The sequence below is a fragment of the Meles meles genome, chromosome 16 (genome assembly GCF_922984935.1).
Source record: "Meles meles chromosome 16, mMelMel3.1 paternal haplotype, whole genome shotgun sequence".
Lineage (NCBI taxonomy): Eukaryota > Metazoa > Chordata > Mammalia > Carnivora > Mustelidae > Meles > Meles meles.
The window spans coordinates 25,485,096-25,499,578 of record NC_060081.1 but is presented as its reverse complement, the minus strand read 5'-3'; the positions used below and the strand labels follow the sequence as shown (position 1 = coordinate 25,499,578).

General features: G+C 40.0%; 1 protein-coding gene across 3 annotated transcripts in view; it reads left to right on the top strand.

The window, feature by feature from the left end:
• The window catches only part of PLEKHH2 (pleckstrin homology, MyTH4 and FERM domain containing H2), a 113,554-nt gene that overhangs the window by 42,752 nt on the left and 56,319 nt on the right, over positions 1–14,483 (top strand). For all 3 annotated transcript variants that reach the window (XM_045980248.1, XM_045980249.1, XM_045980247.1), the window contains exons 7-12: positions 3,156–3,341; positions 5,309–6,270; positions 9,360–9,435; positions 10,628–10,722; positions 11,333–11,477; positions 14,346–14,482. In XM_045980248.1, the coding sequence (XP_045836204.1) occupies positions 3,156–3,341; positions 5,309–6,270; positions 9,360–9,435; positions 10,628–10,722; positions 11,333–11,477; positions 14,346–14,482 (1,601 nt within the window). The remainder of the gene's footprint in view (positions 1–3,155; positions 3,342–5,308; positions 6,271–9,359; positions 9,436–10,627; positions 10,723–11,332; positions 11,478–14,345; position 14,483) is intronic.

Here is a 14,483-nt window from a genome sequence, read left to right as displayed (position 1 = left end):
GAGCCTGCTTCCCCCTCTCTCTCTATCTGCCTCTCTGCCTACTTGTGATCTCTCTCTCTGTCAAATAAATAAATAAAATCTTTAAAAAAAAAAATAACCGTTATATTGCCGGATTTTTTTTTTCTTTTACATCAGTAAAATGGTAATGGTACTAGTGCCTTCCTGGTTTCCTGGGAATTTGTTGATGTTAAGACATGTGAAACCGGGGCGCCTGGGTGGCTCAGTGGATTAAGCCGCTGCCTTCGGCTCAGGTCATGATCTCAGGGTCCTGGGATTGAGCCCCGCATCAGGCTCTCTGCTCCGCAGGGAGCCTGCTTCCTCCTCTCTCTCTGCCTGCCTCTCTGTCTACTTGTGATCTGTCAAATAAATAAATAAAATCTTTAAAAAAAAAAAAAAAAAAAAAAAGACATGTGAAACCATTTTGTCTACTGCATGTTCTTACTTATTGCCGTCATTTTGTTAAAGAAAAAGCCCCTGTTTTCCTTTTCCCTCAATATCTCTGACACCAGATATGTGTGAGTTTTTTTGTTTTTGTTTTTGTTTTTTAATTTATTTGACAGACAGAGATCACAAATAGAGAGAGAGGCAGGCGGGGGAGGGGGAGGAAAGCAGGCTCCCTGCTGAGCAGAGATCCCAAAGCAGGGCTCGATCCCAGGACCCTGAGATCATGACCTGAGCCGAAGGCACAGGTTTAACTCACTGAGCCACCCAGGTGCCCCTGGGTGTGAGTTTTTCCACACAAAGCAGTTCTCCAATTCCCAGAGGACACCGACTGGCTGTCCTTCAAATTTAACCCAATTCTGACATTATCTACTTAAAGTTAGCATCAGATCCCACAGGTTACAGGTTTGATCCCACAAAACTACCCCCCAAACCACTTCATACACAACTTCAAACACAATTGTAAATATCAGTTCTCAACCCTGCTTCTGGCCCACTAGCTATAAATCAAAGGTTCCCATGACCCTCCCCAGTTTGATATTTTGCTACAGCAGCTCACAGAACTCAGGCAAATAGTTTACTTACTAGATTACTGGTTTATTACAAAAAATAAAACTTAGGAACAGCCAAGATGGACGAAATGCAGAGGGTGTGAGGTATGGAGAAGGGGCACAGAGCTTCCATATTCTCTCCAAGCACACCACCCTCCCAGTACCTCCACACATTCACCAACCTGGAAGTCCATCCTTTTGGGTTTTTATGGAAACTTCATTACGTAGGCTTGACTGACTAAATCATTGGCCATCGGTGGTTAAGTCAGTTTTCAACCCTCCCCTCCCTTAAGGTCAGAAGGTCATAGAGATTGAGGCCGAAAGTTCCAGTCTTCTAATCACATGGTTGGTTCCCCTGGCATCCAGCTCCCATCCTGAGGCTGTCTAGTGGCTTTCCAAAAATCACCTCATCAACATAAACTCAGATGTGGTTAAAAGGGTTTGTTATGAATACGAAAGATAACTTTTATCGCTCTTACCACTTCAGAAATTCCAAAGGTTTTAGAAGCCCAGAACCATGGATGAAGACCAACATAGGTAGTTCTTATATCACACACTTCCTCCAACTATATGATGGGAAATTGGTGTCCATGTGGTTGATCTAGAATTGACATAGATTGAATGTACCAAGCCTAGCTCTGAAAAGGCTGTTATTTTATCTAATATTCCTAGCTTGCAATTCTAGTCCTCAATGGCAGTCTGTTAGGTCTTGTAGACGAAGGGGTGTGAATCCTAGGAGCCTCAACTTGTACTGGAGAAGAATAGATACAATTATGTAGATATAGTACCTTAAAAATGTATATGCATGTCTGTGGTTATTAAAATACTGTGGATTAGTTCTGTGAGACATAGTCAACATGAAAATAATAAAAGATATACCTAAAGGAATACACTATAAAAGATATTTTTCTTTTTTTCAATTTTTTTTAAAGATATTTTTCTTATCCTCCAGTCAGTTCTCAGCTGCTGTTTAATTTACCCCTTTGGTGTTCTTACAGAGTCAATTAAAAATTTAATTTTGGGGGAAAACTTTTCATACTGTCAGTAGGATCTCTAAGCTTTTAAAGATTTTATTTATTTATTTTAGGAAGAGAAAGAGAGTGGAGGCAGACAAAAGGAGAGGGAGGCGAGAATCTTAAGCAGATTCCTTTTTTTTTTTTTTTAAAGGTTTTATTTGACAGAGAGAGAGAGATCACAAGTAGGCAGAGAAGCAGGCAGAGAGAGAGAAGGAGAAGCAGACTCCATGCCGAGCAGAGAGCCCGATGCGGGGCTTGATCCCAGGACCCTGAGATCATGACCTGACCTGAAGACAAAGGCTTAACCCACTGAGCCACCCAGGTGCCCCTTATGCAGATTCCTTAGGTCTGCCTGATGTGGGGCTCAATCCCAGGACTCAGATAATGACTGAGCCAAAATAAGAGTTGAACACTTACTGACTGCACCACCCAGGTGCCCCTCTCTATGCTTTTAATCTTGCAAGCAGGGAGGTTACAACTTCTAGAAGATGGATTAACTCATAATTAATTACTCCTCGAGCTATCTAAATTCTCTATCTAGAAACTTTCCTCCCCCTTTTTTTCCTCTAAAGAAGTGATGAGGGCCCTCCATATTGTGGTCATCACAGATCAAGCCCCTCCATCTGCTCTTTTGGGAGAAGCAAACTGGAAACTAAGATAGCAAAAGTTAGTACAATGGCCGTGTGATATTTGCCCCAACTGATGATCTGAATTGCTTTGGTTGTCCTGGCAACGAGGACCTCAGTCCCTCTTCCCTCACCATTAGTAGCATTACTGCCCAATCAAATTTTACCAGTTCTTGACTGCTGTTTACCAGTACCATGATTTAGCAAGATGCTATAACCCTCTCCTTGTCTACAGTCTGGTTTTTTTTTTTTGTTTGTTTGTGGTTTTGTTTCTGTTTAGGAACTACTTTTAAAGGGATTAGATATTCTCTCTACAGTTAAAAAATGTTTAGAACATTCAAAATATAAAAATAGATTTAAACATTAGTGTGTGATACTAGACATTGAGGGATCCATGTTACTAGACTACGCTTTTTTCTGGTGTAAGGAGTGATTTGTCCAGACTTTTATATGCTTTGGTTCTGTGTTTAATAAACTGTCATAAAAAATTCAGATCTTGATTTTGATTAATGATCTTGCAGAAGTTCAAGGGAAGAAGTCATCTACTCTCTCTACACCAAAGCTTTCAGAAGGCCAGCGCCTAAGCAGTTTGACCTTTGGGTGCTTTTTATCCCGAGCAAGGAGTCCTCCTCAAGTAGTAAAATCTGAGGAAATGAGCAAGATATCATCTAAAGAACCCGAGTTCACAGAGGGAAAAGACATAGAAGGTATTTATGGACTAGAGGAATTTACTTTGACTTTTTTTTAAAAAGGAAAAATAATTTGCTAGGATTCATCCAAATATAACTTAAATTTCCTTGTGTTTTTTTTTTTCTTGACAAGTTGATGTTGTATGAAAATATTTTTAAAGAGCAAGCCAGGCTTTAATTTGTATAACTGGTTATCTTGTGTGGGTTTTTTTGAGAGTCTTTGACAAGGATGCATGGAAGAGACTGATTTTCCCCTCTTGATACTTTCTCCTGCTGTAGGTAGCAGTGATATTTAAAATTAAAAAGCTCACTGTTGTTCCTACAAGGTACTTGTTTTAGCTGAGTTTCACATTAGAACTATGAACTTTCTATTATTTATTTAAAATATTTAAAAATGACCTGATATTAAATATGAAGTTAAATATGGCATAGCAAACTTATAAAGGAAAAGAACGCCAGGGGCCAATTTAGTAAGTGCTTTGATTTTCCCTTCCCCATTTTGCTTCAAAGAGGAAAATATTTGCTTTCATTTTCCCTTTTCCGTTTTGCTTCAAAGAGGAAAATATTTGCATAAATGTTTAAGTCCTGGACCTATGTGCAGATTTCTACCCTTCTTTTATTCGTGAAGCCCCTTTAAATTTTGCTCTGTTGTGCAGCTGCTGACTTTGCCACCTGTAGTGTGACTTTGCCCAAATATTTCAGAAAGCCTTGAATGTGCATCGTCTGTGTTTTCAGCTCCCACTTCCTTCCTCCAAAGGAGCAAAACTATAGCCCCAAAAGCCGGCTCTGTACTTGGTTATGAAATCCTGAAAACTACATAATGTTTTTCCAATCAGAATTCTCCTTTGCTACCTGCTTTTATGCTGTTGCCTGCAATTTTTTTTTTCTTTTCTGAGCAGTCATGTTAATTTTCCTTCCACTTTCAAATAGTCAGTTGAGTATAGCTTGGTATAGCCGAGGTTGGCTGGCCTGAAGCTCTTGCCCACTTGCAAATTTAACAATTTGCCTGATATCAAATCATCAAGTTTGGGGCGCCTGGGTGGCTCAGTAGGTTGAGCCTCTGCCTTGGCCTCAGGTCATGATCCCAGGGTCCTGGGATCGAGCCCCGCATCGGGCTCTCTGCTCAGCAGGGAGCCTGCTTCCCCCTCTCTCTGCCTGCCTCTGTGCCTACTTGTGATCTCTGTCTGTCAAACAAATAATCTTTTAAAAAAAATCATCAGTTTATTTGTTCAGCCTCTAGTTCCTTGTTATGAAAGTCATGTCTATGTTTTAAAAGTTCCTCTTGTGCTCTTTATAAATTGTACAGATGTTTAGTTTGGTGTTTATGAAGCCAGTGGTTCCTTCTGTTAATTATATTCAAAACAAAAATAAGCCACATCGAAAGACATTGTTAAAGAGCATGATTCTTGTTATAAAAACACATTTGGAGTTATGAATAAACCCAAAGTAGAGCCAGGAAGGCTTTTCTGTGTTTATGTTTCTTCGTGGCTTTGCATATTCCATGTATTGAAGCTTGGGAACAAAGTTTGTTGTTGTTGTTGTTGTTTAAACTATAGCTTTATAATGTTTAAATTTTCTTATGATAATTTTAAAATTTAGTTGAAAGAGTGTCGTCCTTTGCTTTGCTTTAAAATAGAATTAGTGGTATCCTTTGGTGGCTGCTTTCTTTGATAGTCAGAGTTGCCCTGTTTCACATTTTGCTTCTTTCATTTTAAACCGTTGTCAGTATCCTTTTCCCCAACGTGTTTCTTTGTAAAAAGCAGTTTAATTTCAATACTCTCCTATTGAAGTGTTAGGGCTCATATTTTACCTTAAAGCGTACAGTTTTCAAAGTTGGGGTTAAACAAGACAACTAAAAAAGGGTAATGTAAATTAACTTTAGTCATATGAAAATTCCAGTTTTTACAATGTAGTTCATAAAGCTAACTGTACAGAAAGATTACATTATCAAAGACAACATGCTGATATGACATATACTTTTCTAGAAATGGAAATTCCAGAAAAGTCAGGCGAGAACCAAATTCAAGAAAACGACCGGGGTCAGAGAACGTTGCATCAAACCCCCTGTGTCCCGGAACAGAATCGGAAAACAAGAATGAGCTTTGCGACAGATGGTGGCACATCCCAGAATTCTGGAGCCCCAGGGAGCGACTGGAGTTCTGATGAGGAAGACGGGAGCAAAGGAAGGTCCAAGTGCAGATACACGTCCACCCTTTCCAGTCACACGTCAGAGGAAGGGGTCCACTGTAGCAGAATGGGCAGCGAGGTGTACCTGACAGCGTCCGATGACAGCAGTTCTATATTCGAAGAAGAGACTTTTGGCATAAAGAGACCGGAACACAAGAAGCTGTATTCTTGGCAACAGGAGGCCCAGTGGAAAGCTCAGAACTGTCCTCTTGTAAAGGGAAATTCTGAGTCAAGTAAAAAGGAGCAGGACAGTTCGTCAGATGAACTGAATAAAAAATTTCAGTCTCAGAGACTGGATTATTCATCATCATCAAGTGAGGCCAACACCCCCAGCCCTATTTTGACCCCAGCTCTGACTCCCAAGCATCCTAACCCACTGCCTGGAAAAGGTATGCAATTAGTGCCTTCGTCAAACCTGCCGCCCCCAAAGTTGCGGATTCCTAATGTGTTCAGCATAAGTGTGGCCCTAGCCAAAAGGCACTTAAGCCAACCCCAGTTAAGTTCCGACAGGATGTTTGGTACCAACAGGAATGCCATAAGCATGATTCGACCGCTCAGACCTCAGGAAACAGACCTTGATCTGGTTGATGATGACAGTACAGAAATTTTAGAGAATATGGATACCAGTTGTGATGATGGATTGTTTTCCCATGACTCCCTGGAATCCCCGTGCTCTGACGACCAGGAACCCAGTGACTCGGCTAAGAAGCCAGCGTGTGGCAAACCGCCCACCCCGCCCCTGCACCGTTTTCCCTCTTGGGTAAATGATACTGCTGTGTGCAACGCATGCACGCTGGTTTTTAACTAACACCCATTTTCAGGTTTTACTTTACTTCTTTTCCTGTTTCTTTAACGATCCAGATTGTTCTGAAACATCTCGGTTTTCAGAATACCGTTTCCCCTGCTCTTTTCCCACTGAATTGTGTGTCAGTGGAGAAATAAGAAAAGGTGAAGACATGTGGGAGATCAAAATATTGCCTTTATTACTGAGGAAACTGAGAGATCAGAACAGATAAGCTTTCCAATACTGAACTTGGAATTCTCTAGATTTATAAGCCCAGTCCCAGGTAGCCCTGGACCTCCAGAGGCTTCCTCCGGAGAGGGTTGCCTTTCCGAAGTAGCTTGGAGCCCAGAGAAGGAACAAGTGCTATTTCCTGAGCTATTCCTTCTCCAGAGAAAGGAGAGAGACAGGTGCCTGTCCACTTTCTCCTTCTAAGCTTGCCAGTCGCGTTAAGCCATTCCTCCTCCTTGGGAGGGAGAAATGGAATTGTTGGAGAGGGATCCGGAATGTTACTGGAGTTCCCTCCCCACGGAAGGAAACATCAAGGGTGTGGAAGAAGGGCTCCTCCTACCTGTGTAATACTTCGGGCGAATTCGGAACTAGGATACTTAACTCTTATTGGTCATCAGTTTTTGAACTTAATCATTACTTGATTAACTTTAAGAGAAATTTAACTTTACTCTTCATGAGCTTATAAATCCATTGCTTTAACCAAAAGTATCTTCCTATGTATCTAGAATAGATTGAAATTTCTCCCATCCAAGTACTAACCAGGCCCGACCCTGCTTAGCTTCCGAGATCATACGAGATCGGGCGCGTTCAGGGTGGTATGGCCGTAGACTAGAATAGATTGAAATTTCTTCCATTGAAAACGCTGACCATTAATACAATAGGTAAACCACCATTGTGTGATTCTTTATAGAAATATCTGTATCACTAGATTTTAAAAAGTTATTCTTATCTTTGAAACAAACTGAAATTATCTGTCTTGCAGATTTAACTTCTCCTTCACATATTGATGTAGTTTAAATTTGGGCTTCCTGAGAAGCATGAAGGTTGCAGGATTTTGAGGGTTTGGGGATCACATTCTGTTATTATTTATTTAGTGACCAATGTGATTTTAAGCGAATTAAGGTAGCCATGTTTTCCTACTGTAACTTCAGACCTTAAGATGTATCTGCTCTTACTTACTTTCAAAAGAACTTTTCTTCCTGGGGCCTACACGAAACCGTCTGCAATTCATTATTAAACTCTGGATAGCACACAAAAAAGTAGACATTATTGGCATGTGAATCGCTGGAATTTCAATTATGTTATCCTTTAGGCAGTGAGGATTTGACATTTTTGCTTCTTTTATTATGTTGAGATTTTCAGAGATTTAGGTTAGGTTTTTCAAGTTTGTTTGATTTGGCAAACCATTTTCCTACTCTTTTGCCTTTCTCTCTTCAATTTGTCTTCTGAAGCTATTCAATCCTAAAAAAAGTAGTATTCCTTTTCAAAAGCTTTCTAGCAGGCTGGCCAAGTTTGAGGTTTTATTTCGGTATTTGTTAGGTATTTTCAGGTTTCAAGGAAAAGAGATGTATTCCAGTTACCTCAATTTATGAGGGTTCATTTTAAGGATTTTTAAGAGGTTATTTGAAGGCATAGCCCATCCTTACAGAATTGGAATATCTTTCAAAATACAATAGTATACAATAGTCACCGTAGTGGGAAAACGTGAGGATTCAGCCGCACCTCTAATTGTCAACTCCTGGGGCGCCTGGGTGGCTCAGTGGGTTAAGCCTCTGCCTTCGGCTCAGGTCATGATCTCAGGGTCCTGGGATCGAGCCCCGCGTCGGGCTCTCTGCTCAGCAGGGAGCCTGCTTCCTCCTCTCTCTCTGCCTGCCTCTCTGCCTACTTGTGATCTCTCTCTCTCTCTGTCAAAAAAATAAAATCTTTAAAAAAAATTATTAATTGTCAACTCCTTAGAAACAGGTGACACCCAGTGTCCCTGGACCCGTGGCTTAGCCTGACCTCTCCGGTCTGCAGTGACTCTGCTTGTCTCACTACTGCTAACTCCTCTCCTCCACTCTGTCGTGCTTTCAGCTGCCTCTCGTCTCCTGCTTACTCCCGTGTTTACATATCTTTCTGTTCCGCTGGCTCTGCTGTTCGTCTCTGCGTGCGTATCTCACAACCCCGTTCACAAAGAAACCGCATCTGATTCATTCACTCAGCCGCTCCTCAAATGAAAATGTCTCAGACAGTGAGGATCCCGTGCCCGTTACCTAGCAGGCCACTGGCTGGCACAGTCCTGCAGAGGACTGCCTTAGCCACCTGCTCTGCCCTATCCAGGCGACCACGTCCAGGTCAGATGCAGTGCAGGATTCAGGACACGATGATTATGTGTTAAGAACGACCTGGAATCCCTTTTCTTACAGAGGGCTAATAACCTTCCCAGTACCCATTTCAGAGATTTCTTTCAAAGAATAGGAAAGAAGTAAGATAATATTATAAATTCCATTGCCATTCTCAAATTCATTTTTTATTTGGCCTCGGTTTTTCCTTCTACTTCACTGAAATGTGCATTGAAATAAGGAGATGATAGCACTTAATGCTACTCCGTGATTTCGGACTTCCAGATTTCTCTCCTTTCTTTCACCATATTCTAGAAGAGTAGGATATTAAAGGTATTATTTATGTGTAGTCAATGACTGTGAATGGTTTCTAACCTTGCGTTACAGCCATTCAAGGTCTTCTGCTTTTTTTTTTTCTTTCTAATCCTTTTCTAGAATGGTAGAATGCTAAAGGTGGTGTATATGAGCAGTCAGTGATTATAAGTTTTCTCTTGCTTTTTTCCTATCTCTTCAAAAGAACTTAAAATACCAAGCAAAAGCTAGGGAGCAAAGGTAAATAATGGAATGACTAATGGATGGAAAATGTCTGCAGTGCTGTCCACGGTGGCGTATTTGAGTTGATGATAGTTTTATAATAATGCTCCGCTCTGGTGTATATTAAATGAAGAACATGTGTGTTGAAAGTAATCATTTCTTTGCTTTAAACATCCAGCTTAATTCTCTCTTTCACATTAGGAGAGCAGAATTTATGCTGTAGCCAAATCAGGTATTCGAATGTCTGAAGCCTTCAGTATGGAGAATGTTAATAAAAGTAAGTGATTTTGCATGCGTAGAAACAGAAAGTGGAATGCTGGTGACTAGGGGCTGGGTGAAGGTGGGGAGGGGATGTCGTTGTTTAATGGGTATAGAGTTTCAGATTTGCAAGATAAAAGAGTTTTGGAGACCTGATTCATAACAGTGTGCATATAATTAACACTAACTGAACTGAACACTTAGAAATGGTTAAGGTGATAAATGTTATGTTATGTGTTTCTTACTACAGTAAAACTTGTTTCAAAAAGTAAATGATGTTGTATTGCATTTCACTAGCCAACAACTTCCTAAACATCTAAGCTCATTGGAGTAGATAGAATTATGCAAAACTTTTAGAAAATGATTTCTAAGGTTGCCAATTTACATTTAAAATTGAAATTCACTGTTACCCAATATAGGGGCACAACCATCTATGTTCAACTCTTTTTGTTTTTACCTAAAAGGGATAAAGCAAAGAAGCTGTGGAGTTTCAGCTGTTTAAAACTGCAAAACTATCAGTCTGTATGTCTTTTTTTTCAGAGTTTAAAACATCCCTTCTTTCTTTCTTCAAAAAATTTTTGAAGAAGCAGATGCATTCCCATTATATGAAGTAAAACCAAACAACAGTGAACAGCATCTGGAATAAAAAGAGAAATTTTCTAATGGTTCCTTCTCCTAGCCCCCTCCCTATCCAACACTAAACCAAATCTTAGAGGCGACCATTGATGTTCTATTTCTTCAAAGTGATCTTCTGTTCTTACCATTGGGGAAATTATATTTTAAGCTTTCAGCATGAGGGTCACCTGATAAAGTTTTAAGCATGCTGGTGTTTTAACACCTTATCACTATTAGGATTATGAGGAATCGGAGAATATCTTCATAGGATAGTGGTCACTGAATTAGCAGGTGCTTATGCTATTTCTGCTCAGCCGAGCTGGAGATGCCTGCTGAAGAAATAAAAGCTATGATCCATAATCTCAAAGAACTTACAGTCTAGTTGGGGAAGTAGCACCTGTGAGGCAATAAAGAGCCATGGGCGAGAGTGCCTCTTTCTTACAGCAGACCATAGAACCATCATGCGTGCTCATCCAACTTCTCTTTAACTGGAAATTTTGCTAGCTCTCATCCATAAGAAATAGACCCAAGTACTAAAGAGAAGGTGTTGTTGTTGTTGTTGTTGTTGTTTTAAATCACTTTGTTTCCTGTTTCAGATTCTGTTGCTCTGCTGTCCTATACCACATCAGGACTCTATACCTCTCTAATATACAAGAATATGACAACCCCAGTGTATACAACTTTGAAGGGGGTAAGTTATTACTGTTACTGCTGAACATGTGGCTGTCTTCGTGGTGGACCGGGAAAACTGTTTATTCAAGCTCCAGATTCCATTCTTGACATTTTACTCTGACTTTCCCTTTGTAGGGAGTTGTAGACGTTCATACTAATATATCATAAAAAGAGAAGAAATGGAAAGACCTAGAGAAGATACTTACTCTTCTCAGAGGATTTAGAGGTCTGGGCCCATTTTTATTATACCCCATGTGCTTTTCCACACCCCCCCCCATGGTGGTTAATTGTTTAAAGGAAATATCACTATTAATGATGTAGTGAAGATTCCTAATTTGGAAAGATTTTTTTGTCACTGCCAGGGTTCCCTTCCCTTGCTTGAAGTACTTAATTAAAGTAAGTATTATTAAGTATTAACAGCCTTATTTTTTCAGGAATCTTTTATATTTGACAAATGCCTTCCTAATGAGAATTTGGGATTTAACAACATGACTTTGATAATGCCAAAATACATTCTTGTATTCAAAAAAAAAAAATCTTATTCCATGTCTTCTGCTAAGACATTTCATATCTAAAAAGAGTGGTGACTTTAGAGATGGACACATCTAGGCTGTCGTCCTTTTCTTTAGAAGGCAACACAAATAAGCAGCAGCCCATTCCTGGATGACTCCTCTGCGTCAGAGGAAGAAGATAGCTCCAGATCCAGCTCCCGGACTTCAGAGTCAGACACGCGCAATCGGAGTGGACCAGGCAGCCCCAGAGCCATGAAACGAGGTGAGGGAAAGTCTCAGGCATACAAGACAACTCTATGTAATTCAGGATATTTAATAGGAATTTTATCTCCATAATAGGACTTTTTAAAACAATCAAAGTACTTGCTTTTACCTGAAGTGAGAAGAGAATTAGCCAGGACTAAGATGCTTATATTTTAGTCCTAATTCTCTTCTTTTTTTTTTTTTTTTTTTTTTTAAAGATTTTATTTATTTATTTGACAGAGAGAGATCACAAGTAGGCAGAGAGGCAGGCAGAGAGAGAGGGAGGGAAGCAGGCTCTCTGCTGAGCAGAAAACCCGATGCGGGACTCGATCCCAGGACCCTGAGATCATGACCTGAGCCGAAGGCAGCAGCCTAACCCACTGAGCCACCCAGGCGCCCTCTAATTCTCTTCTTAATTCTTTCTGTGATTCCACCCAAGCCACATGATCTTTTTATTTTAACCTTATCTCTAAGAGAGCAATCAATTTATTATGGGAGTAGAGTGCAATAACTGTCCAAAACAATGTGTGGCATTTTGGATAATTTATGGGATGGACTTATTTTAGCTCATTTTGTTACACTAAGTGGCAGAAAATATGCCTAAGAACTTGGTGGTTAATGTGATACTAGGATGGAAACGAAAACTTTACTTTGGGCATGTCTAAGAGTTTTAGTGGATTTTGAAGAAATTTTTGGTATAGGTAGAGGTGACAGAGAGACATAATCACACTAAATGACACCTGTATTTTATGAAAGCCTTTAATGCAGTGTGCTCTGTTGGTTTTCAAACCGTGTTCCCTGGAACTCCTAGGTAATTCTCAACCTCTCAACCTCTGGAGCTGCTCAACTTTGATAGGCTTAGTATTTTGGGCTTCCACCAGCCTCTTTAATCCTACCTTGACCCTCCCAAAGCCAGTATCAGGTTACATCACACTATTGCTCAAAATACTGCAAAGACTCATAACGGTTATAAGGTGTTACATGACTCTTATGTCTTCGATCTCATATCCTTTCTCCTTCCTTGCTCAGCTCAAGCCACACCGACCATCTTGCTGTGCCTGAAATGTGCCAGCATGCTTTGATTTCAGGACCTTCACACTGAATGTTTCCTCTATCTGGTATTCTTCCCCCCAAATGGCTATGAGGCTAACTCTGGCGCCTGTTATGCTTTGCTCAAACACTGCCTTCTCAGTGAGATCCATCCTGAGCATACCATTCAAATTGCAATCCCTTGCTCTTCTCCAACTACTTTTAATTCCTTCTAGTCTGCTCTATGTTATATCTTTTCCTAGCACTTACTGCCAGTTTTTTGTCTGTCTCTATTCTGTCTCTGACTAGAATCTATGTCCAATGAAGGCAGAAATTTTTCTGTTTTGTTGTCTGCTCTGTCCCTAGCTCCTAGGGGAGTGCCGAGCACACTGGCCCTGGGGCTGGCTGCCTGAGATTTGCACTCCGCCATTGTTCCTGCCTGGCTGTTTGACTTTGAACAAATGTTTTGATTTAATCTCTGGACCTTAGTCTCCTTAGAGAATGAAGGCATTAATCAAGATGATCTCTGAGGTCCCTTATAAATCTAAATTTCTATTGTTCTATGAAAAATAAAGATGTTATTGTCATGACTGTTACTTGTCTTAGTCAAATAAACAATAATAATGATATAGTGACATCCTAACAAGTCCCTTAAATGTTAATAAACACTTTAAAAAATTGTCAGATACTGCAATGAATAATGATGGAAGTCCTTGATTTTATTATATCGAAAATCTCCAACTGTAAGGACCCTGCAAGTGTGGTTTGCAATGTGCAAGTCATTTTCTTAAAAAAAAGCAAGTGAATTATTGTGAAAATGTTCCCTTGAATTTTACTTTGTAACTGCTGGCAAATGAAATAGTTTGTTTATATATTTAAGTCTTACTGCTTTTCTTTTACAAAAAGATTTTAAAAGTTTTTGTAAACGTAATATTCAACTTACATGAAAAATACTACTGATGCTGATACTGATACTAATACTTCTTTTGGATGTGAATTACTTTAAAAGTGATTACAGGGGCGCCTGAGTGGCTCAGTGGGTTAAAGCCTCTGCCTTCCGCTCAGGTCATGATCCCAGGGTCCTGGGATCGAGCCCCACATCAGGCTGTCTGCTCAGCAGGGAGCCTGCTTCCTCCTCTCTCTCTCTGCCTGCCTCTCTGCCTACTTGTGATCTCTGTCTCTCAAATAAATAAATAAATTATTTTTTCAAAAGTGATTACAAAAACTAGGTGGTTTAAAATGTAATTATAGGGGTGTCTGGTTGTCAGTCAGTTAAGCATCTGCCTTGAGCTCAGGTCGTGATCCAGGGGTCCTGGGATTGAGCCCCACATAGGGTCCCTGCTTGATGGGAGCCTGCTTCTCCTTCTCCCTCTCCCCCCCTTGTGCTCGCTCTCTCTCTCTCTGTCAAAATAAATAAATAAAATCTTTCTAAAAACTAAAATGTGTTTGTACAAATCTTGATAAATTAAAATCAAACATTTGTTTGCCTATATATATGTAATACATACAATGTAAATATGTGAACACACATTTTTAATCCTTAATAAAAGATACATTAGTATCCTTGCATATATATATGCATTATATATGTCGCACAGTTTATGTAAAATTCGCTGTGCTTGTAATCATGCCAACATGTTCATGTTCCTGTGACTTCCTTGAAGGTTTACATCATAATCCTTACCCTTTAGTTCTGTTTTCTGCTTTAAAAGTTCTTTATGGCAAAGGTATGAGAATAAATCTAGTCTAGAAAGGCTTATGATTTTGGAATAGCTATATTCCTTAGGAGAACTCACAGCTGGCATTTGAGCCACCTGATTATTAAATATTGACTTAATTTATTTCTTTATTCATCTAGGTGTGTCTCTGTCTTCAGTGGCTTCTGAAAGTGATTATGCCATTCCCCCAGATGCTTACTCCACAGACACAGAATACTCCCAGCCGGAGCAGAAGCTCCCTAAAACCTGCTCATCATCCAGTGATAACGGGAAAAATG